Source organism: Lichtheimia ornata (assembly GCF_029851405.1).
Source record: "Lichtheimia ornata isolate CBS 291.66 chromosome Unknown scaffold00006, whole genome shotgun sequence".
Taxonomy (NCBI): domain Eukaryota; kingdom Fungi; phylum Mucoromycota; class Mucoromycetes; order Mucorales; family Lichtheimiaceae; genus Lichtheimia; species Lichtheimia ornata.
This window is the reverse complement of record NW_026695326.1, coordinates 616850-638335: the sequence shown is the minus strand read 5'-3', so window position 1 is coordinate 638335 and position 21486 is coordinate 616850. Positions and strand designations below refer to the sequence as shown.

General features: G+C 43.6%; 8 protein-coding genes across 8 annotated transcripts; 4 read left to right on the top strand and 4 right to left on the bottom strand.

Moving 5' to 3' along the window:
- Window positions 1–1227: 1227 nt before the first annotated feature.
- O0I10_002385 (uncharacterized protein) lies at window positions 1228–5495 on the top strand (the record flags this gene model as incomplete). The annotated part of the gene is made up of 11 exons (XM_058482468.1): window positions 1228–1584; window positions 1643–1679; window positions 1752–1869; window positions 1932–3055; window positions 3116–3245; window positions 3299–3608; window positions 3677–4142; window positions 4198–4857; window positions 4922–5134; window positions 5193–5383; window positions 5445–5495. The coding sequence occupies 11 exons, from the start codon at window positions 1228–1230 to the stop codon at window positions 5493–5495; spliced, it is 3657 nt and encodes a 1218-aa protein (XP_058346966.1).
- Window positions 5496–5643: 148 nt separating this feature from the next.
- Window positions 5644–6700, bottom strand: O0I10_002384 (uncharacterized protein; the record flags this gene model as incomplete). The annotated part of the gene is made up of 6 exons (XM_058482467.1): window positions 5644–5865; window positions 5923–5985; window positions 6044–6275; window positions 6348–6427; window positions 6482–6547; window positions 6608–6700. The coding sequence occupies 6 exons, from the start codon at window positions 6698–6700 to the stop codon at window positions 5644–5646; spliced, it is 756 nt and encodes a 251-aa protein (XP_058346965.1).
- Window positions 6701–7230: 530 nt separating this feature from the next.
- Window positions 7231–9036, bottom strand: O0I10_002383 (calcium/proton exchanger; the record flags this gene model as incomplete). The annotated part of the gene is made up of 11 exons (XM_058482466.1): window positions 7231–7278; window positions 7338–7596; window positions 7662–7736; window positions 7799–7852; window positions 7907–7980; window positions 8047–8067; window positions 8142–8314; window positions 8378–8441; window positions 8515–8552; window positions 8628–8756; window positions 8811–9036. 11 exons carry the CDS (start codon window positions 9034–9036, stop codon window positions 7231–7233), a joined length of 1161 nt encoding a protein of 386 aa, XP_058346964.1.
- A 741-nt stretch (window positions 9037–9777) lies between these two features.
- On the top strand, window positions 9778–10679 carry O0I10_002382 (methylthioribulose-1-phosphate dehydratase; the record flags this gene model as incomplete). Its single annotated transcript, XM_058482465.1, has 4 exons — window positions 9778–9929; window positions 9991–10363; window positions 10422–10488; window positions 10555–10679. 4 exons carry the CDS (start codon window positions 9778–9780, stop codon window positions 10677–10679), a joined length of 717 nt encoding a protein of 238 aa, XP_058346963.1.
- Window positions 10680–11314: 635 nt separating this feature from the next.
- Window positions 11315–13319, top strand: O0I10_002381 (uncharacterized protein; the record flags this gene model as incomplete). The annotated part of the gene is made up of 10 exons (XM_058482464.1): window positions 11315–11395; window positions 11472–11778; window positions 11851–11934; window positions 11999–12165; window positions 12224–12370; window positions 12438–12528; window positions 12590–12646; window positions 12702–12775; window positions 12832–13161; window positions 13218–13319. The coding sequence occupies 10 exons, from the start codon at window positions 11315–11317 to the stop codon at window positions 13317–13319; spliced, it is 1440 nt and encodes a 479-aa protein (XP_058346962.1).
- A 106-nt stretch (window positions 13320–13425) lies between these two features.
- On the bottom strand, window positions 13426–14712 carry O0I10_002380 (uncharacterized protein; the record flags this gene model as incomplete). The annotated part of the gene is made up of 7 exons (XM_058482463.1): window positions 13426–13506; window positions 13565–13727; window positions 13785–14012; window positions 14079–14189; window positions 14247–14351; window positions 14427–14541; window positions 14598–14712. The coding sequence occupies 7 exons, from the start codon at window positions 14710–14712 to the stop codon at window positions 13426–13428; spliced, it is 918 nt and encodes a 305-aa protein (XP_058346961.1).
- Window positions 14713–15700: 988 nt separating this feature from the next.
- Window positions 15701–17416, top strand: O0I10_002379 (4-aminobutyrate aminotransferase; the record flags this gene model as incomplete). The annotated part of the gene is made up of 4 exons (XM_058482462.1): window positions 15701–15935; window positions 16013–16169; window positions 16248–16768; window positions 16851–17416. 4 exons carry the CDS (start codon window positions 15701–15703, stop codon window positions 17414–17416), a joined length of 1479 nt encoding a protein of 492 aa, XP_058346960.1.
- Window positions 17417–17533: 117 nt separating this feature from the next.
- Window positions 17534–18475, bottom strand: O0I10_002378 (uncharacterized protein; the record flags this gene model as incomplete). Its single annotated transcript, XM_058482461.1, has 4 exons — window positions 17534–17955; window positions 18011–18183; window positions 18240–18364; window positions 18425–18475. 4 exons carry the CDS (start codon window positions 18473–18475, stop codon window positions 17534–17536), a joined length of 771 nt encoding a protein of 256 aa, XP_058346959.1.
- Window positions 18476–21486: the final 3011 nt, after the last annotated feature.

The following is a 21486-nucleotide window of genomic DNA, read 5'->3' as shown; positions in this document are numbered from 1 at the left end:
AAAGCGTGTTAAGCGCATACAGGCATGATTTATGCAAGGGAGGCGGGTCACTGCGTGTTATTCTTTAACAGTGGTCCCCATCCCTCTTTCCCAACTCGCTTATCCATCATCAAAAGATCAGCATATGACCTCACTCATTGCATGATGTCTGCCGTTCGCCACGCAACTCGATTATATTCGGTGAAATGACACTATTCAATGTTTATGCAGGATGAAATTTGGCGTAATCGACGATGACTCAAACTTTATCGATGATCCTCGAGAAGGTTAAGTGCTTGCTACAGTAGTGCTATGGAAAATGTGCACCATAAACCATGTCATGCATGTACCACATTTCGTTTCTGTACAACTTCATATGAACGCGTCGGCGATGTTGTTTTGTTTTCTATTACATCTACTATGACCAGCAACAGCTCACCAAGCAAAAAAGCGGTGGGTATGTAATGAGAGAAAAGTAATTGCCATATGGCTAAAGAGAAAACGCCAACCTGAACTTTTTCGCCACGCCAAATCCAAAGATCACCAGCTTTTCTTTCGTATTCGCAGTCTGTCAGCCGATAAGTTAAAACTTGTATTAAGTCGAAGGAGCTGGGACATCAACTCTGATAAATCCATCTTCGTGGGTGAAGCTTTTTTTTGCACGTGGCAAGTGAAGTTGGCCAATTTATCATCTCCATCATGGTCTCCATTGCTTGTACGAAAACAATGCCTATATCCACCATGCACACTCGCATGATGGATGATGTTGTCATGATGAGCTCTATCACACATCTTTTTCTTCTATCACATCCAGGCGATTGCACATCCCATAGAGTACCAAGCGTTGCAAAAGCAGGTATATATTGGCCATTGTGGTCATTTGTGTTGTTGCTTGTCATTGCCATGGTGACATTTTAACCCCTCTTCTTGTGGTACATCGTGTATCATAAAAGAGCGTCTTTATTTGTGTTATATGCAATGACAACATGAACAATATGACTACCTCGTGCTCATACACGTTCTACTTTTCTTTGAATGGAGAGAATGAATAATGGAGTGTCATTGTTGTTAGGGATGGATGGCATTTCTCTCGTCTGGTTGATTGGAAGATTCCCATTCTCATTGGCTGCTGTTGCAACTCCCGCTTGTACAATTTTTCTTGCCAGAAGGAGAGGGGCACGCGCCGCCGCGTTTAAAGACCTGACCCTTCTTGTTTCTCTTTGCTGCTTTGACGGAAACCGCATCCAGATGCAGGCAGCCCAACAACCACAAGGAGGTGGAGGCCGCGATACGGCGATACCATTCACCCATCAGAGGGCCTTGATTCCTGCCTCAACCATAGAATTCCCGACACAACGACTCTACGCGACTTCAGCATTTATCCTCTTACAAGCACTTAAATTATACGATGTCTACCTCGTCTACACAGCACATTACCCTGAAGAACAGAGCAGCAAGCTACTAAAGTGGTGGGCCTTCGATTGCGTCTACTTGTTCGTCCTCTGGATCATGCAGATTCCTTGGCTCCAGTTCAGCAAATTCAAGACGATTGCCCTTGCTATCTTACTCGCCACGATCGATCTGTTTATCTTTTCAATCCCATCGGTAAGTATGCTTTATGGTGATATGGACATGGAGGGCTGATGATACCTATGTTTATTAGGCGGCTATAACGACTGTGGTGTTGAAAGCATTGCTAGGTATGTATAGAGTTGGCATGGTGGAGGATCGATAATATCAACACGTGGCATGGTGGCTAACGACAATGATAGGCGATGCCCTTGGCAAGCAAATCAGCGTATCACGTGGGAAGATGATCAACGTCAAGGATGTTGTATTCGATTCATCTCATATTTTGGGACGACATACTGTACATATTCTTCCTTATGGGTAAGCATTTGCAATAGTGGTATTGAAGGGAGCGTTCACTAAAAAGAGAATCACGTGTGTAGAACGGCCAAGCTCAATCCTGGAGACGAGATTTATTGTATCCCAAGCAACGAGATTGGCAGCAAAAACATCTATGTTCCCATTGTTTTGAACAACACCATCCCACGCACCATCAGCCTTTCACGTTACGACTTCGATACCGAGGAATCAGTGGTCAACCAATATTCTGGTGGCGACATTCACCGTGCAACCGAGATTGGACATGGAAAACATGATCTTGAGCATTACTTTGTTCGTGTACGACATCCTGGTGTTTACAAGTTGGAAAGCATTATCAGCAAAGACGGCTTGGATGTGCGACTTTACAATCGACTTGTTTATGTATTCGTTTGCCCTACTGCTGAATTCCTTCCGGCACCAAGCCCAGACTATTGTAGTGGAGAAAAGGACACGCTTCAATTCCGAGTTACGGGTGTGCCCCCTCTTCGTGTAGAATACAGTCGCTATGTCAATGATCGACGTGCTAAGCTAAAGATGGATCGTATTCAGCCTGAAAATTTGGACTCGCCACTTGCAAAGATCCCTGGTGGATTGGAGAATGCCGAACCCGCCTTTTTTACATCAGCACATCATACATCTTTCAATTGGGGCGCCTCAGCACAATTGACTATCAATTTGCAACACACATTTGAGAACACCGGCGATTACAAGTACATGATTGATCGAGTGATTGATGGTGCTGGCAATGTGATGGAACCCGTTGATCCAGCTGTTGCCCATTTTGATGTCCACAAGCAACCTTCCGTCAGCTTTGAATGCAAGGCCACTGATCCTGTCAAACTACTTATTGGTGAACAATCAACACAGCTGCCTCTTTCCTTAAAGGGTGATAGCCCATGGGAGCTTGAATACGAGTACCTTGCTGAGAATGCTGATTCCACTACTGCTGCCACTCGCCACAAGACCAAGATTAGCACTGACAAATCGGCATTGCAAGCTCGTGCCCCTGGTGAATACAAGTTGTTACGTGTCTCAGACAAGTTTTGCCGTGGTGATATCCTCTTCCCCTCCACATGTCAAGTTATTCAACCACCATTGCCAGCCGTTGGTCTTGAAGCAACTCCTATTCCCTCCGAATGTGCTGGTGATACTGAAATTGGCATGCGATTTGCAGCTGATTTCCAAGGTAAGTTTCTAGAAATGCTATGTGATGGGGAAATAAGGCTAATAACCTGATCTATATCAGGCACTCCTCCATTTGCATTGGAATACCGAATCATCAAGCAAAATGGTAGATCAAAGACTGTGGTTGAAAAGAAACGTGAGCGAGTGGATCGATCGCGACATGTTTTCACTTATTTGCCAAGCTCCAGTGGGTAAGTAATTGGTATCAATCGTTGATTATCCATGTACTAATTTGTATTGCTAGTGAATACATTTACGAGTTTACTGTTTTGGATGATCGCAACTATAAGAATCGCAACCCCGAGATCCAATCTATCAAGCAAGTTGTTCATCCTCAACCTGATGCCAAGTTTACTGGTTCGGCAAAGTCAGCTTTGAGAACGTGCGTTGGCGACGACATTGAATTACCCGTTGAGCTCAGTGGCACTGGTCCATTTGTGCTTACATGGGCACTTGCCAACCAAACCTATACCGACACTATCACTGGCAATCGACATGTCATCCATGTACCTCGCCTCTCGAGAGCTGGACACCATGTTGTATCTCTTGTCAAGGTAAATTTGCAAAGGATGCATGAGGATGTATGTATATGGATGGCTAATAATATGATACCCTAAAATAGATCCAAGATGCCAATGACTGTATCAAGGATCTTGAAGCACGTGATGTGATTATCGATGTTCGACGCGACCGACCCAAGGTGTTCTTTTACACTGATGAGGAAGAAGGTGCATTGGCTTTGGTGGCTGAAGGAGAGAAGGCTAGACTACCTTTACGCTTGACGGGTGAAGGCCCATGGAAGGTGACTTATCGCAACGTTGACAAGGACCCAAAGAAAATCCGCAAGCTTGTATTACGTGATCCAAATGCCGAGATTGAAGTGACTGACAAGGGTCAATATGAGCTATTGAGCGTTGAGGATGCTATTTGTAAAGGTGATGCCTTGCCACCGCTTTACACTGTGGAATGGATCGACAAGCCCAAGCTTTCCATTGCTGAAGATATGGTTTCTTTGCGTGATGATGGTGTTTATGAGCGTCAAGCAGTGTGCGAAGGCGTCAGTGACGCTGTTGATATCATTTTCCAAGGTAAAGTACAAGTATGAAAAACCTTTGGACAATGGTTATTAATGCATTTTCTTAGGCCAAGGACCCTTCTATACATCCTACAGCCAACATCACATCTTGCCTGGTAAGCGTGATGGCATGTTGCTTTCGACTGAGGAGGTGCGATCGGGTGTTTCCAAGACTTGGATTGGCATGCAAACCCAACAAGGCGGCAAATATCGATACAGCTTTAATGAGATTTCTGATCAACGCTACATGAACCCGCTCAAGATTCGACCTCCTCTTGTGGTTGAGCAAACCGTACACAGCCTTCCAGCTGTCAAGTTTGCATCCAAATCAAGATATGAGCGCACGGTGTGTGTCGGCGATACGTTTGATTCTGATGATGTGGGTGCCATTTGGCTTGAGCTTAAGGGCCAAGCGCCTTTCACTGTACGATTGGGTCTCAAGCATCAATCCGAACCTTATGGCAAGACCGTTCTTTTGGAGAATATTGAATCGAACAAGTACAAGCTTGAGTTGAAGGATGAAGTGCTTGCCCCTGGTCAATACGATTTGCAATTGCTCAGCGTGCGTGACAGCAATGGATGTACAGCTGGTGCCAGTGGACCCGAGACGTTGCTCATTATTGATGCTCAAGATATTGCCACCATTGTACCCACTGAAACCTGTGCCGAGCATTGTGTCGGTGATACTCTCGAGTATAGTTTGTCCGGCATTGGTCCATTCACTATCTGTAAGTGGCTCTTTGTTTGTATCCAAATGACTCTTTTTCTAATTCTGGGTATTGTTTTCTTTAGCATACCAATTCAATGGCCGTAATGAAAAGATCAAGTCGGCTACCTCTCGATTGACCATGATTGCTGATAAGCCTGGTAACTTGACCATCGTCTCGGTGGGTGATCAACGCAACAAATGTCGATCCTTCCCCAAGGGCATGACCAAGGTTATCCATCAAGTCCCCTCCTCACTTGTCAGCGGTGGTCGTGAGGTGATTGAAAGCATTCAAGAAGGTACGTATATATATACATGACATGTTGTTCTTGGTGACTGATGGGATGTTTGATATAGGCGAGATGGTGCAAGCCACTGTCGATCTTGTCGGCACACCACCTTTTGACTTTGAGTGGCAGCGTAGTGAAACCATTTGGGACAGCAACAAGAAGCGATACTTCAAGGGTGATGTTCTTGAGCGACACACGGTGCATAACGTAGAGGATCATCATTACGCCATCAATACTTCAGTAGAGGGTGTCATTGAGGTAAGCAAACAAAGAACAACAGAATCCATGTACGTGTTGTTTAACATTGAATCCTACATAGGTGGTGAGATTGAAGGATCGTTATTGCCAATATCCACGACAGCATTTGTAAAGTTTTAAAGCATGTAAATACCACACTTTTTTTAAAAAAGAATTAAACAACAACAGCATCTTCAATAATGCATCCAAATGGATAATAATGTGAAGAAAAGGAATGCATATGTGTGTTTTTATATATATACAAGATGTTACATTTGCCTTTAGTGATGTTGATTTCTGGAGGTGCTGGTATAACCAGGTAACAAGGGAATGGATGTATATGCTCGTGGTCTGTTACCATTACGAGGATCAGGGTCTCGCAAGAAAGCTGTAAGAGGGCGATGGATGATATTGTCCGGGTTGGAATGACGGTGATCATGATTTGGTGTAGCCATGGGTCTCTCAAAGCTAAACGATGCTTTAGTAGAAGTAGTAGGAGGTACCTATAATTGGGGAGCTTAGTCGAAAACGTGAAATGATTTGTTTGTTTGTAAACGTACCTTGTCAAAGGCGGTTGGGGATGATCGTTCGTTCTTGGTCAATGCAATGCCTCCTCGTTTATGCTAATTTTGTATACTATTATCAATAGCCCATTTCTGAGTTGGTTAATAGATAACCTACATGGCTGATCAAATCGGTATAAATCATATAGCTGATGTAAGCGTGGAGTGCATTGCGTCTAATCTTTGGATCGCTGGCTGTACTGGTTGGCGCTATTTCCTTCGTTGTTTCAGTATGGGCTACTGCCACCGCCACCGAAGGAGCCGATCGCATTGATGGTGGTGGAGCAGGCCGAACTTGATGATGATGGTGGTGTTGATAGCGAAGCAATGATGATGATGATGATGATGGTCTACAATATACAAGACATAACGTCATTCGTTTTCAGACGTTGTTGTTGTAGTAAGTTGCTCTACACACATACGGAGGATAATACAAGGAACGTGGCCCGTGATCGGATACAGTTGCATAAGGTCGGGGTCGTGAGATAGTCGTAGTAGTTGTCTAGAACAATGAATGATGGTAAGCGGAGAAGTTGCTTTATCCAAAATACAATACCTCATCCGAAGGATCATCATCACCAAGCAAATTCCGAATAGACATCGATCCTTGGTTGTGCAATGACTTGTAAAAGTCAATAAAGGATCCATCTTAAGCTTTGAAATGAAAACGAAAGATATTTACTTGCGACAACTGTGATGGTCTTTGCTGTGGTTGATGGTTGGCGAGAGCAATTAATATTGATCCTGCTTCAGCGTCTTCCTTGTCGAGTTCCATAGAGACTCTATTGTTGTTGTCCAGCTTGTAGTATAAAAAAGATTGACTTTTGAGCCTTGAGAACGACGATGAGAAGAGGAAAAAGAAAAAGCAATGAGCGAGATGAGTGAAATGGGGAAAAAGCGAAAGAAAGTGAAAACAAAAGTGTGGGTGCGTGTGTGTGTGTGTGTGTGTGTGTGTGCGTGTGTGGAGATTGACCAGCATTGCCCGTGTGTGTATGTGCATGGAACTCTTGTGATACCAAAAAAGTGAGTTTCAACTAATCATTGTTTCTTTTGGCCACTGCAAGTGTCACGTTGTACCAGCATACGCACAATGGGTCAATACCCAACTACTAAAAACGTATGCATGTCGGCTTAAAATCCTCCTGTTTTTTTGGCTCCTTTGCCGATGCATTTGTCTTTCTCCCCCCCCCCTTTTTTCCCCTTCCCCCTTATACATACACGTGCCCGTTTACGTCTCTCTATCAATTAATAGCACAAGAATAACTCGTTTATAAAACATATATATGTCTAATCATACAAAATAAGTTAAACAGGGTGGAACCAGAAGGCAAGGGCAATAATGGTATAAGAGGCCTATGAAAAGACATCTGTGTGAGTACTTTGGAATATAAAGAAACAAGCGTATACCATACCAATAACAAAGTGCCTTCAAGCCAGTTGGACACGCCATCTTGAATCAAGTAGTTGACAATGAGAACGCTGGCAAAGAGGATGACAGTCTCAAAGTTTTCAAAGAACAATGTCATGGGTTGACCAAAGATCCATCCAGCAATCACAAGAACGGGTGTAACAAACAAACCAATTTGCAAAGAAGAGGAAATGGCAATGTTGATACTCAAGTTCATCTTGTTCTTCATGGCAAAGGTAACAGCGCTCACGTGCTCTGCAGCACTGTAATCACAAACATTGTTTATCAGTCTCATGGTGTTATACTTGGATGAAAAATGACGACTTACTTTCCGACGATAGGCAAGAGAATGACACCAACAAAGGTTTCGTTGATCTGCCACTTTTCGACAACACCTTCGATGCTATAACAATGATCGCTCGATGAATAAATGAAACACAAAGGGGATAGTTTTTGTATACTCACGCTCCAACAAGGAAATCAGCATGGACGGAAACGAGACCAGCGACAGCAACGAGCCTGTAATAGGATTAGTGTTTTCATTCAATGAGAAACTTGTAAAAAAAGACTTACGAGAGAACAGAGAAAAGCATGCTAGTTTGGGGTTCTTCTTCCTCTTCATCTTCTTCACCTTCGACTTGGTCATACTAGAATGAAAATGAATCATTGTTATTACGAGGAGGGGAAGCATTCATAGTGGCCGAGATACTTACAAGAGCACGGTGGGTCTTGAGCTTAAAAAAGGAACAGCAATGATAATGAGAAGGGATATTCATTATGCAAGTTGAATGTCCGGTAGCTGACTTACTTGGAAGTAAAGAGAGAGACCATAAACAACCAAGAGCACGAGGGCGGTACCATGGCTAAGGTTAAGAATACCAATTTCGGCATCCTTGTCATCAGAGGTGGTGGCACTGAAAGCGGCAGGCACAAGAAGCGACATGGTGGTCAAGGCAAGAAGGGATGACGAAGTTTGTGCAGCTGTACATTTCCAATGATGGTTAGTGGACCCATTTTCCAAATAAAAGAGAGAGATCGACTTACCAGTCATGCTGAATTGTTGACCTACACGACCAAGGCCGCCAAGCAAAAAGCAAAAGCCAAGTACCTAATAAATGCATTACGTCATGTGAGCCACTTTGTCAGGAGACGCTACCACCACAAGCCACGATGATCCTTACCAAAAGAATGTTGGACAGGATAGAACCCATCACAGAGGCTGATGATGATGATGAAATCATATCATGTCAGTGCACACACATCTATAGATGATAGGGGAGAGTATTCTATTTACCTTGAACAACACGAATCATGCCATCCTTGAGAGCAATCACACCGAGAATAAGCTCAACAACGTTACCGAATGTAGCATTGAGCAAGGCACCAATGGTAGGACCACTCATCAAAGCCAGTTCCTCGGTTGCTATGTCACCCTGTTAGTGTCCTATACTTGGATACTACGCGCGTAAATGTTTACCAAAGCCGAGCAACTTGGCCAAAGGCATGATAGCCATAAAGTTGAGAGAGAAAACGAGCGTAGAGGAAGCACCGGTGAATGAAAAGGCGAGAGCAATAGGGACAAAGACTAGAAGCACGTTGAACTTTGACGAGGTAATGAAGGCCTTGAAAGAATGAGTCATTGTGGGTTTCTCATGGTGAGACACCGAGCCGTTGGATAATAGTGGGGCAGCCTCTCGGTTCATTGGGTGAATGGAGGAAAGAAAGTGGAAAGAGTGGAGAAAGAAGAAGAGTGGAAAAGAGAAAGAAGAGGTTAAAAAGAAAACGGCGCTATTAGACTGAGACCAGCTAATATGAGATTTTCTCTACTAATAGATGGGTTGGCACACACACACATGCACACACATACACAGGGCACACACTTTCTCCCTCCTCTTGCATGTTCCTCTTCTATGCCCGCTTGAATCTTTGCCAATAGAAGGGCCCATTGGAAGTTTCGTAGGGAATGTGCAACGGAACACATGTACTTTTCTGGGCAATTTATACCAGCCACAGCCGTACCACCAAGGGGAACAGGCACTGCATTTTATCCAGTGGAACCATCGCGCTCTTGTATGCAAATGCAGGTCAACAGCATGTTTCATCTTTATCTATTGCATACCTCCATCATGCATACAACTACTACTATTATTATTATGATTCTTCTTCTCTCTCTGTCTCTCTCTCTCTCTCCTTAATCGGTTGCTAGGCATCTCCAAGATGAAAATAAACTCATTTCGTATGCTAATCTAATAACAGGAACACGTGGTCTATTAATACGAGTTGTTGTATATGTAGCTGAAGATTTCTTGGATGATGAACATACTTTAGCGTATCCAAGGAATAAGGGGTCGGTCGGGCGGGACGATGCTGTTGCTTACTGCTTGAATTCCCGCAAATGGGGGGAGATCACTCGGTCAATCTTCTTTTCTGGCTGGGTATACACGATGGCTGCTATCAATACGGGTGAAGACATTGTTGCTCTTTGTCAATCGGACGATCCTCAACACCCAGCAAACCTCATTCCAGAACTTTGTCGTCTGTTTTATACCTTGGGTTGGGTCACAGGCACTGGAGGTGGCATTAGTATTCGTGATGGGTACGTTCTACTCGATCAGTGTTGTTGTCCTCTTCTTCGTCTATACTCATGTCACCATTAGCGAAAAGATCTATATTGCACCTTCAGGTGTCCAAAAGGAACGTATGGAACCACACCATTTATTTGTTATGACACTGGCCGACCGTACACTTTTGCGTGAACCCCGTTCGCTCAAGCCATCGGCATGTACACCTTTGTTTTACAACGCTTACACGATGCGAGATGCTGGTGCATGTATCCATACCCACTCACAAAACGCTGTCATGGCAACCTTGCTGTATCCTGGATCCACCTTTGAAATCTCACATCAAGAAATGATCAAGGGTATCCGTCGTGGCTCTACCAAGACCAATCTTCGCTACTTTGATAAGCTTGTAGTGCCCATCGTTGAAAACACGCCCGAGGAAGAGGATCTTACGGATCGCATGGCAGAGGTAACGTGTGTGGATGGATATGCATTAAAGGGAAAGTGGTTAACCTGTGTTTATACAGGCAATGAAGGCACATCCTGAAACCAATGCTGTGCTTGTGCGTCGTCATGGTGTTTATGTATGGGGAGGTAAGATAAGCAAGGAATGCATCTCTACAAAGGAGCTATAAATGACGTTTTGTTTTACCATGATAGAATCCTGGGAGAAGGCCAAGACCATGACCGAGTGCTACGATTACCTCTTTGAGATTGCAGTCAAGATGAAATCCATCGGCATTGATCCAGCTGTTAAACCTGCTAGTGAACCTGACTATGAATAGAAAAAATCCAACTCTTCCATAAACATACACTTGTACTACAATAGTGATCTGCTTTAACGATCAAGGATCGCTTTAAAGATAAGGAAGGATTTGCTCCTCAATTGTATTATAATAAGTGAATGGGTCTAATGTCTTCTTTTTTATTATAAAAGGGTGTGCTTTTGTAGTCAAGGAATAGAGCCCCTAGTCATTATTGTAGAAGGGATATTAAAATGGAGGGCCAATGTCGATTGCTTCCTATCGAGTCGGCGTATGGCGTACAATAGCAAATCCATGCCTGGTTTTGAATGCATCAAAATGGCCAATAAGAAAATTCACCGTTCACCAAGGTCCAGAGATAGATGTATGCAAGTAATAGTATTCCATCGAAACCATTCTCGCTCAAAAGCATATATATACAACGTTGTTCGTAAGTGGACTTGGAAGTATCAATGATATCCGATGGTCATAGAAGCATCACCTTTCATGTATAAGGATGTTATCCCGGTTTCATAGTGTGTATCCCGAGTAGCAAGTCCATTCCCTTTTTGGCTGAAAGGAGGAGGAGGAGGAAAAAGAGACATGAATAATGTGAGTTGAAGTGTTCGTGACGCGTCTGCTCTCCTTTCTCTCTTTCTTCTACCCTTTCATATACAATGGATATCGACGATCAAGCCATTCTTGACTTTTGCAGTGTTACCAATGCTTCTCCAGAAGTAGCTCAACAGTATCTTCAGGTTCGGTTATCTCCAATGATGCTTGACTACCCACCAACACTTCCGATGCTTACTCGAATGACGTTGCTTTGAACAGGTTGCAGACGGCAATGTGGAAACAGCAGTGACCCTCTTTCTTGAAAGTGGCGGACAAACATCTACGCAACCTTCGACAACCACGATCGATTCGTCATTGTCTCGATCAGCAGCAGCCGCCGGTGGTGGCAGTGGCAATGACAGCCCTTCGGAAGGAGTAGGTGTCTCTGACGAAGAACTCGCTCGACAACTTGAACGCCAAGAACGTGAACAATCCAATGTACGAGCTCCTATTGCTCCCAAGCATGATATTCTGACGGGCGGTGGTACTATGTTTGATCATGGTTCATTATGGGGTGGTCGAGAAGGTAACAACAATGGGACACACACACGTACACATGCTTTATAGACAATGGTGCATAACAATGCGTGCTTTATAGGTCCCAGTGCGACTCGTCATTCCATTTTCAATCAAGGTGATTCATCCAGTGGTAGTCCGGGTCCCGAATTTCTACGCCATTTGAGTATGTTGTTTATTACATGCATGCATGGATCGATCTTGCCTTTTGTTGACATTTGCTTTAATAGCCCAACCACCGGTAGCAGCAGCGGCAGCAGCAGCGGCAGCAGGAGGTTCATCGTCTTCGTCCTCTTCTTCACCTAATGGCACATCTCCTATGAGTGCAAAAGCCAAGCGACTTGCTGATTTATTCAGACCACCATTTGATATCATGTTCAAAGGAGGATTCGAAGCTGTAAGTGGAGTAAAATGGATTCATGAATGAGGGTCATCATCACTTAACACGATTACAGGCTCGTGCTACAGCAAGAGAACAAACCAAATGGCTCATGGTCAACATCCAAGATCCGACTGAATTCACGTGCCAAATGTTGAACAGAGATTTATGGAGCGATGAGACAGTGAAAGAGTTTGTGCGTGAATCATTTGTATTCTTGCAGGTAAGTTGGTCTGCGTGTATGTGTGTGAATGAGTGAGATAAGAATTGACACATGTCTTTTTTGATAGTATGCATGTGAAAGTCCGGAAGGCAAAAGATACTTGACATACTATCCCATCAGCAAATATCCACACGTAGCCATCATTGATGCGCGAACAGGTAGGGGTTTACCAATGACGATATGAAGTTTTCTTTTATGCTCATCATCACTCCATTAAAGGCGAACGAGTTCATACCTGGGAATCAGTCTTAACACCCACCGATTTCATGATGCAAGGTATATGGCATACGATGGATGTTGGTTTAGGAAATTACTGATGCATGAATATTAGTGACTGAGTTTTTGGAGCGTCATTCTCCTGAAGCAGCAGAATCATCAGTGGTCAAAAAGCAACGGATGTTAAAGGTAATGGAGGGAATGGAGTGAGAAAAAGGTATGGTATATTAAAGGATTGGTTTTAGAATATATCGGATATGAGCGAGGAGGAACAGATCAATGCTGCCATTGCAGCTTCTTTACAAGCAAAAGGAGAGGATACACAAGAAGAAGCGGATAAGGATCAAGAGAATCAAGAAGAGGATATCAAGGAACCCCAAGAAAAGTCTCCTCTGGATAGTATACAACCCATCAAGCGTGATGAGCCAACCGACCCAGCCAACACAACACGTATACAATTACGAACGCCCGACGGCAAACGCATTGTCAGGAAGTTTTTAAAGACCGACCCAGTACGATACTTGTTTGAGTTTGTGAAAGCCGAGTTGCCAGAATCCCAAGATCGTCCATTTGAGGTAAAATTTTTTATTCGAAAGAAGGTTGAACAATGTATTGATATTCTTTGAAATAGCTTGTCTTTAATCGTCAACAGCTTATCGAGTTGCTAGATCAGGAGATTCAGGAAGCTGGTTTAGCCAATGCTGCTGTCAACTTATCCTTCCATGATTCATAATAGCGTTGAAATCATTATGAAAATATATTCTTCATCATTGCATCATCATCATCCTTTGCATTCTTTGTGATCATTCGTGAGGTTTATTGATATAGTGTTGTAACATTCAACATGGCAGTTGTGCTTTGCGGTATCTCCAATACTTTTGTCGGATGACATCAATACGATCAGCAAGATGATCGCACATCTAACATAGACACATCATGAATATCCAACACAACTCGTATGCAATCAACACTTTTTACCTCCAGAGCCATTGGGTCTACTGGTTTTGAGTTTTCCTTTGCATCTTGCTCGTACATGTCGATCATCATGGATAACAGGTGCGGTGACTGAATTTCCTTGGCTCGAAGGTCTTCCAAAAAGGGAGCAACTTGCATAAAAGGCTGTTTAGATGCTTCTAAAAGACTAGCCACAGCAAATCAATAAACATGATTACTACACGTTGATGGATAAAAATATTACCCCGACAAGTAATTCCATGGGCTTGGATTATTGGGTGCTTGTTGTATCTTGTTCTTGGCAAACTCAATCTCGTCTTGAATATCACTTTGGCTGGCTGATCCAGGCTTCGAGAACAAGACGAAATGACGATGATTCCATGCAGAGTTGTTGCGTACATCGAATACCAAAAGATCCGCCGTGTATTGCATTTCACCATCCCACAATCCAAAGCGTGATATCACCCATTGCCTATCATGATGAGACACACATCATCAGCTCTTCATCCTGTTTCCCAAGCCCTTCCAATGTTTTTACCTGTAAGACCATGCATGGTAATTCTTTGAATCCTCATCAATAATGGCATTGATAAAATCAAGTTCTTGACTACCATCACCCAGTCGATCCACAATCACTTGCCGATAATGCCTAAACTCATGTAAGCAATCTTGTTTATTGCATGACGCGTCTCATCTATGCACATACCATATTTGATAGTTCTTTGCTTGGTTCTCGGCCATCTCATTGATGAAGTCCAGTTCTTTGTTCAAATCGGCACCCATGCCAAAGACGACATCTTGTCGATACTGCCTGGATAGCTCTTTATATCAATATACCAATATACCAATACCCATCCTTTGACCCTCCATCCACCAACTACTTTACCACACAGTATAGTGAGCAGGATTCATTTCAATGATGTCTCGTAGTAAATCCAATACGCGTTGCGACTTTTCTTGTGTCCTGCTTATGGCTCGAAAGTAGTCCATAGCTTCTCTATCTTTGTTGAAAGCGTTACATCAAACTGTGGCCGTAATGTCCCCATGCAAAGCTTACAGTCTGCAGAGTAAGCGATCGGCACCAAGGGATTAGGTCCATCGTCTTGAGAAACGGGCGAGACATCGCTCCATTCAGGGCGTTTGCTGTATGGAAGTTCTGTAGCTGCTGCCATGGCAAAAGGAAAAGGTATACGCGGTATTAAAAAAAGTCAGCGCCGTCCTTGTTGGGAATTGCTGACACCAGCGAATATCTTTATAGCGAGCCATTGTGCTCTTCCCTATCATCCAAGACACTTGACAATAATGATGATGCACCTTGAAAACACCCCATCTTAGTCATGATAGCATTGTATATAGCCCAATAGTCCCCCGAAGAAATGCCATGTCCTACATTTCGGTGTCGCCTTCACGTATCACACCCTTCACGCACCCATAAACAACCTTGCCTTATACGCAACTTGTTGACTCATTCTTGATGTTTCACGCTCGCGGTGTGTATACCGCTGCTTGGGGGGAGGGGAGGATGAAAGGGGATTATGAGGCTCAGTATTTTGGGGGTTTTATCTTATCATCAAAGAGGATGTTACAAACAGCATTGCATTCATTGATAGTGGTTGGTTTCATAAAAAGTGCGGATTTACTATTAAGCACGCGTGCGGGACACATGATGTGCGCGCCACCATTTCAGCAATAGAACAATGGGACGTTAAGAGACCGGATCGACCCACAGGGACTAAAGGTCGGTGTAACGAAACTATTTGCTACAAAATAGTAGTTGGCAAAGGATATACGGGATAGAATAGGGGCGGCAACATCCGCTTGAGACACACACATGCTACCCCTTACGCATGCAATGGTATCGTATATAGAATAATGTCCATGGAACCATAACAAACAAAAAGTTTTGTTACTAATGCGACGCAGGGTACTGACCAATCACAAAAGAAACCATGGCCGTATAGGTTCTAGTTGTTTGACAGGCTTTGCCGATAGGTGTATGTCCATCCAGTATAAGGAAAGTGAAATTGCCTTATACTGGATTGTTCTTATCAGCAGGATGGGACACCAATTCCCACGTAATCCACCTATAAAAAGTATTCAGATTTCCCCGATCCAATGTCTCTTTACACCCTTCTCTTTCTTTGATCCGATCCATTATTCATGTTGTCCGCACGTCGATTGCTCGTTCCTCGCTTGTCGAGATGCTATGCTTCAGCTGCTGCAAGCCGTGTGGTTGATTCTTCATCATCCTTTGCTGGTGGCAATCATACTCCTTATTTCCCTGATGAGCCCATGGGACCATCCATGTTGACCAATGTCCCCGGTCCTGAATCAAAGCGTATCATTCAACGTTTGGATCAGTATCAAGATACTCGTTCCGTATTCTTTGTTGCAGGTTTGTATGATTGGGATTGTAATTAGAACGAGGAGCACATGACATGTTTTACTAAAAACGTCTCCCGATTCATGCAGACTTTGCACGCTCCAAGGGCAATTACATTGTGGATGCTGATGGCAATACCATGCTTGACGTGTTTGCACAAATCGCTTCTATTCCTGTTGGCTATAACAATCCCGCCTTTTTGAAGCTATCAAGCGACCCTGCCTTTCAAACAGCATTGGCCAACCGGTAAGTGAAACCTCTTTATGGTAATTCAGTATGGGGAAAATAAAGGTCGGCTGACCACCACCATGTGTACTATTATAGTGCGGCATTAGGTGTCAACCCCAACAAGGATTGGGTTGAGTCCGTGGAAAATGCCTTCATGCGTGTAGCTCCCAAGGGCATGTCGAACGTGTTTACAGTCATGTGTGGTTCGTGTGCTAACGAGAATGCCTTCAAGACCGCTTTCATGTACAAGGCTGCTAAACGACGTGGTGAAAAGGAATTTACCATGCAAGAATTGTCGTCGTGTATGAGCAATCAAGCGCCAGGTGCCCCTGATGACATGGCCATTCTCAGCTTCTCTCGTGGTTTCCATGGTCGTCTTTTTGGATCACTCACTGCTACCTCTAGCAAGGCTATTCACAAGATTGACATTCCTGCCTTTGATTGGCCCAATGCACCTTTCCCCCAGCTTCGTTATCCATTGCATGAAAACGAAGCTTACAATCGCCAAGTGGAACAAGCATCTCTCAAGGAAACAGAAAACATGATCCAAAATGGCAAGAAAACGATCGCAGCTGTCATTATTGAGCCAATCCAATCCGAAGGCGGTGACAATCATGGTAAGTTTGTGCGTGTGTGTGTGTGTGCCACGTGGTGCAAAAACTTTAATGCCATTATATACTCATTCATTATCATTATTAGCTTCCCCCGAATTCTTCCGCGAATTGCAAGCTATTTGCAAGCGCAATGATGTCCTTTTCATTGTCGATGAAGTTCAAACAGGTGTTGGCGCCACTGGTACCTTTTGGGCTCATGAAGCATGGAACTTGCCTACCCCGCCTGATATGGTCACCTTCTCCAAGAAATTCCAAGCTGCCGGTTTTTACACCAGCCCACACTTGAGACCCGCTCAACCTTATCGCCTCTACAACACCTGGATGGGTGATCCTGTGCGTGCTATGCAAGCTGCTGCCATCGTCAACGAAGTGTATGATAAGGACTTGTTGCAAAACGTCCGCAATGTGGGTCACTATCTTCAAACCAATCTCCAACAAAACCGCAAGATTGAGTCGGTGCGTGGTCAAGGTGCCTTTATTGCCTTTGATCTTGAAAATCCTGCCCAACGTGACAAGTTCTTGCTTGACATGCGACAACTTGGTGTGAATGTGGGTGGTTGTGGTGAAAAGACTGTGCGTCTGCGACCCATGTTGACCTTCCAAAAGCACCATGCTGATATTCTCTTGGATACCATGGATAAGGCCTTGTAAATAGATTCAACCTCTCCATCCAAAAACACACACACACACAGCAACCCCTTCATCACATCCCCATATCCATTTCTATCCCCCACCCAAAAAAACATCATCATACTTTTACTTTAGCGTTTATTGCAAAAGATCAGCAAAATAATCTTCAAATTCTTCTTCCTTTGACTTTTCTTGTTTCTGTTCAATGGGTTTGCTCCAAATGGATCGTTCATCCTCCTTCTCGGGTTCTTCAGATGTTGCTCGTTTTTGATCCTCCTCATCCTCATCCTCATCCTCATGGCTGTGTCGTCTACGTCGTTTGGATTTGGATTGATCATCTTGTGTAGTGCTCGTGCTTCTGCTCCTCCTCCTCCTCTTCTTGTTTTCCTTGGCAGCCCGTTTCTCTTGCTTGTAGTTGAGCTTGTATGAACAATCAGGACACAATCGCACCTTGACAAGTTCGTTCTTCTTTTCACCATGTTCCATATAGCCGAAATTCACTTCCCAACTTTCAAGATCGTCGCTTTCATCACATCGAGTAGATCCACAAATGAATTGACCTCATGATCGATATTAGATACCTCATCCTTCATGACACCCATCTAAATACAATACCTTTACCAAGGATAACTTCTCGTTCGGTTCTCCATCTCAATGCGATTTTGCCTTCCTTGTAATATTTGAGCTCGCAAATGGCATATTCCTTGAATAACTTGTCATAGTACTTTTTGGCTACACGCTGCTCCCAACTTTGTTGTTCATCATCCTCGTCGTCAGAACGCACAAACCTATTGTATCTGGATATGAGTATTGAAGTCGTAATGGATATTGACGCTGCTCATACCGATGATGTTCTCGGATGATATCGTATTCAGTTTTGACACTGGAGGGTATTTGAGCCTTGGGTGGTGGTGCTCCTCGGCCGTAATGCAAGACATAATCGCGAATCAACTTTTTGTGTCGAGTATACTACGTGTTGTCGTCCTTGTGAGCATACTCAATTGCCATGGTGACGGATCAAATACTTACAGCATCCACGCCGCGAAGATCGTTGCGAAACATGGGTTTGACTGATCCCATGGTCGGCAAAAGTCGAGATAGAGAAAACAAGATAATGCATCCTGCGCCATTTCACCTACTGATTTAGCCGCTGTGTAGCACCTGATTCTTCACTCAGAATGCAATGGGACAGCCATCACTCATCTTCATTGTTCTCTACTATACCACTCTTTCTCACCACTCAGTAGCCTGTTCCGTTCATTGTACGCCCATCACTCATCCAATACGTCTATTGTGCTTTAAGTTTATTCATCGTTTGGCAGTGCTATTATGTGTATCTCCCGCCCTATAGCAATAAAAAACTACCTTACAAGATCCAAATCACAAAGAGGAACCTGTGCTAGGACACCTTATTGGTAAGATCTACGTAATGACAAGAAAAGGAGGCGTGTCACCATACTATCTAATACAACCTTTGTCCAAGACACAATGAAACAATCAGACCCTTCCTCTTTCTCTCTCTTATCTTTATCACAGCATTTGCAAGTGGGCATACTTTTACAATCCTGCATAAATCTTTCTATAATACAATCCATCAGGTGCCCACATACGATGACAAGGGTCCAACTCAGGAAGAAGCTTTCTTACACTATACATTGATCTGCCAAAGTAACTCTTTAATCCAACATTATCATTCACAGGAGATAGATTGAGATGTACATTGCTCCAATGGGGTACATTGATACGTAATGCTTCTATCCTTTAGGCGTCTATTGTACAAAGGTGAATGGTCGGTTGTGATGTGTCATTTGATGCATGTTGGCGGATTATACGCATGACATATCAAAGCATAGAGTTGAATAATGATAGTTGACTGGTTGCATAGAGGATGATAATAGTAGTTGCCATGGAATAGCGTGTAAAGTAAGATGATAATCAAAATGCACCAATCGTACAGGGTGATCGTATCAAGGTCAAGTAGACAATGGATACACTCTTTTTCCTCGCGTTGCATATACCTAAATCCTTCCATCCCATGTACCAAACCAATATCCATATCCATATCCATGTCCAGAAGAGGTCGCATGTATTGAAACAAGTTGCTACAAGTAAAGAAAGCTGCTTCTATACAATGGCTATCTGCTGTTCACGTGAAAACGCTGCAAGGCAGGATGCTGCAAGTAAAGAACGCTGTTGGAGCAATGGAGTAAAGGCCCTTGCTAATAGCAATTGCTGGTATGAATGCTGTTACGATTGGTCGTGGTAGAGGAGTGTACAAGAGGTGTATGAAACGCAGGTGTTGTCGTGGGGTGCACACAGCATGGACTTGCCCATTCAGTCAAAGACAATCGGATCAAGGCAGTTGTAGGATCGACATGATGGGCTGAAGCAGGACAATCGTTCACAGCTGGTAGTTGAACATGAATGGGCCAACAGATGAGAATGGGAGAAAGACGATAAAGCTGGGAGTGGAAGAACCGAAATCAAATAGTTTTTTTCTGGAGCTTGGATGATGTTTCTTTGTACAAGCGTTGTTCAATCAAATCTCCTCGAATCATGAAAGTTGAAGGAAGGGGATGCTGGGCTGGAGCAAGACAATCGTTCGTATGCATTGGATTGGACAACAAAGGTGAATGGAAGGAATGGGCTATTAGCTGGTAGTTTACAAATAACTTTGCAAAATGATTTTTGTGAAATTGGATGATGTTTTGTGTTTGAGCGTAACTCAACCAAATCCTCTCGGATCAAGGAAGTTCAATGGTGAGAATGATGGGCTGGAGTAGGACAATCGTTCACATGCATTGGATTGGGAAACAAAGGTGATTGGGAGGAATGGGCTATCAAGTGGCAGTTTACAAATAACTTACCAATTTGATTCTTCTGATATTGGATGATGTTTCTGTGTTTGAGCGTTGCTCAGTCAAATCCACTCGGATCAAGAAAGTTGAAGGATGACAATGATGGGCTGGAACAGGACAATCGTTCGTATGCGTTGGATTGGACAACAATGGAGAATGGGAGAACTAAGGTTATTAGCTGGCATTTTGAACTATCCCTAAATAGTGTACAAGAATCATGCGTCGCCTGTGCTGAATGACTCAAGTTACACAAACACGAGCCTCTGCATCTTTTGCTCTGTCAGGGTCTAGCTACTTTACATTAAACAAAGACCACTTGTCATATAGCATCACGCTTACAAACATAAAGGTGCCTGTATCTCCAAACTTTACAATCAAACGTGGGCTCTTTTATAGATCAACGTGCTTGTCGGGGTCAAAGGAATCTTGTGTCAAAGTATGAAGTTCATCGTGGGCGATCCCAGATTTCGCAATGTCGCTACCAGCCAAACTGGATCTGGGGGTCGACCTCTTCGACGACGACGACCAAAAAAATATTTTTTGGGCTAGTTGCGACATTGAACGTGAAACTTTCACACAAGGTGCTGTTGGCCAAGACGAGCTTATTGCTCTAATAAAAACCCCACGTTTGATTGTAAAGTTTGGAGATACAGGCGCCTTTATGTTTGTAAGCGTGATGCTATATGAAGAGTGGTCTTTGTTCATTGTCAAGTCGCTGGACCCTGGCAGAGCAAAAGATGCAGAGGGACCTCTTTGTGTAACTCAGCTACTTTGCATGACTGGAAGGATGGAAGGATGATACTGTATACTGTTGACAAAAGCCCGTGCATTGCGAGCTAACAGCCATTTCTTCACAATAGCCACTGTTGTCCACTCTATGACAGGTGAGCGATTCTCCTGCTTCAGACATTCATTTCCATGATTGGATTATGTTGGTCCGAGTTGATTTGACCGAGATACAGCCAAAGAGGGATTACATCAATCCACACATCTAACCATGCTCTATGTCGCTCAACTGAAGTAACCTTGTATGAGCGTAGCTCAGCCAAATCAACTCGGATCAACATAATCCAATCATGGAAATGAATGTCTGAAGCAGGAGCATCGTTCCACTGCCATAGAATGGGCAACATTGCCGATTGTGAGGAAATGGCTGTTAGCTCGCAATGTATGGGATATTGTCAATAGTATACAGTATCATCCTTCCATCCTTCCAGTCATGCAAAGTAGCTG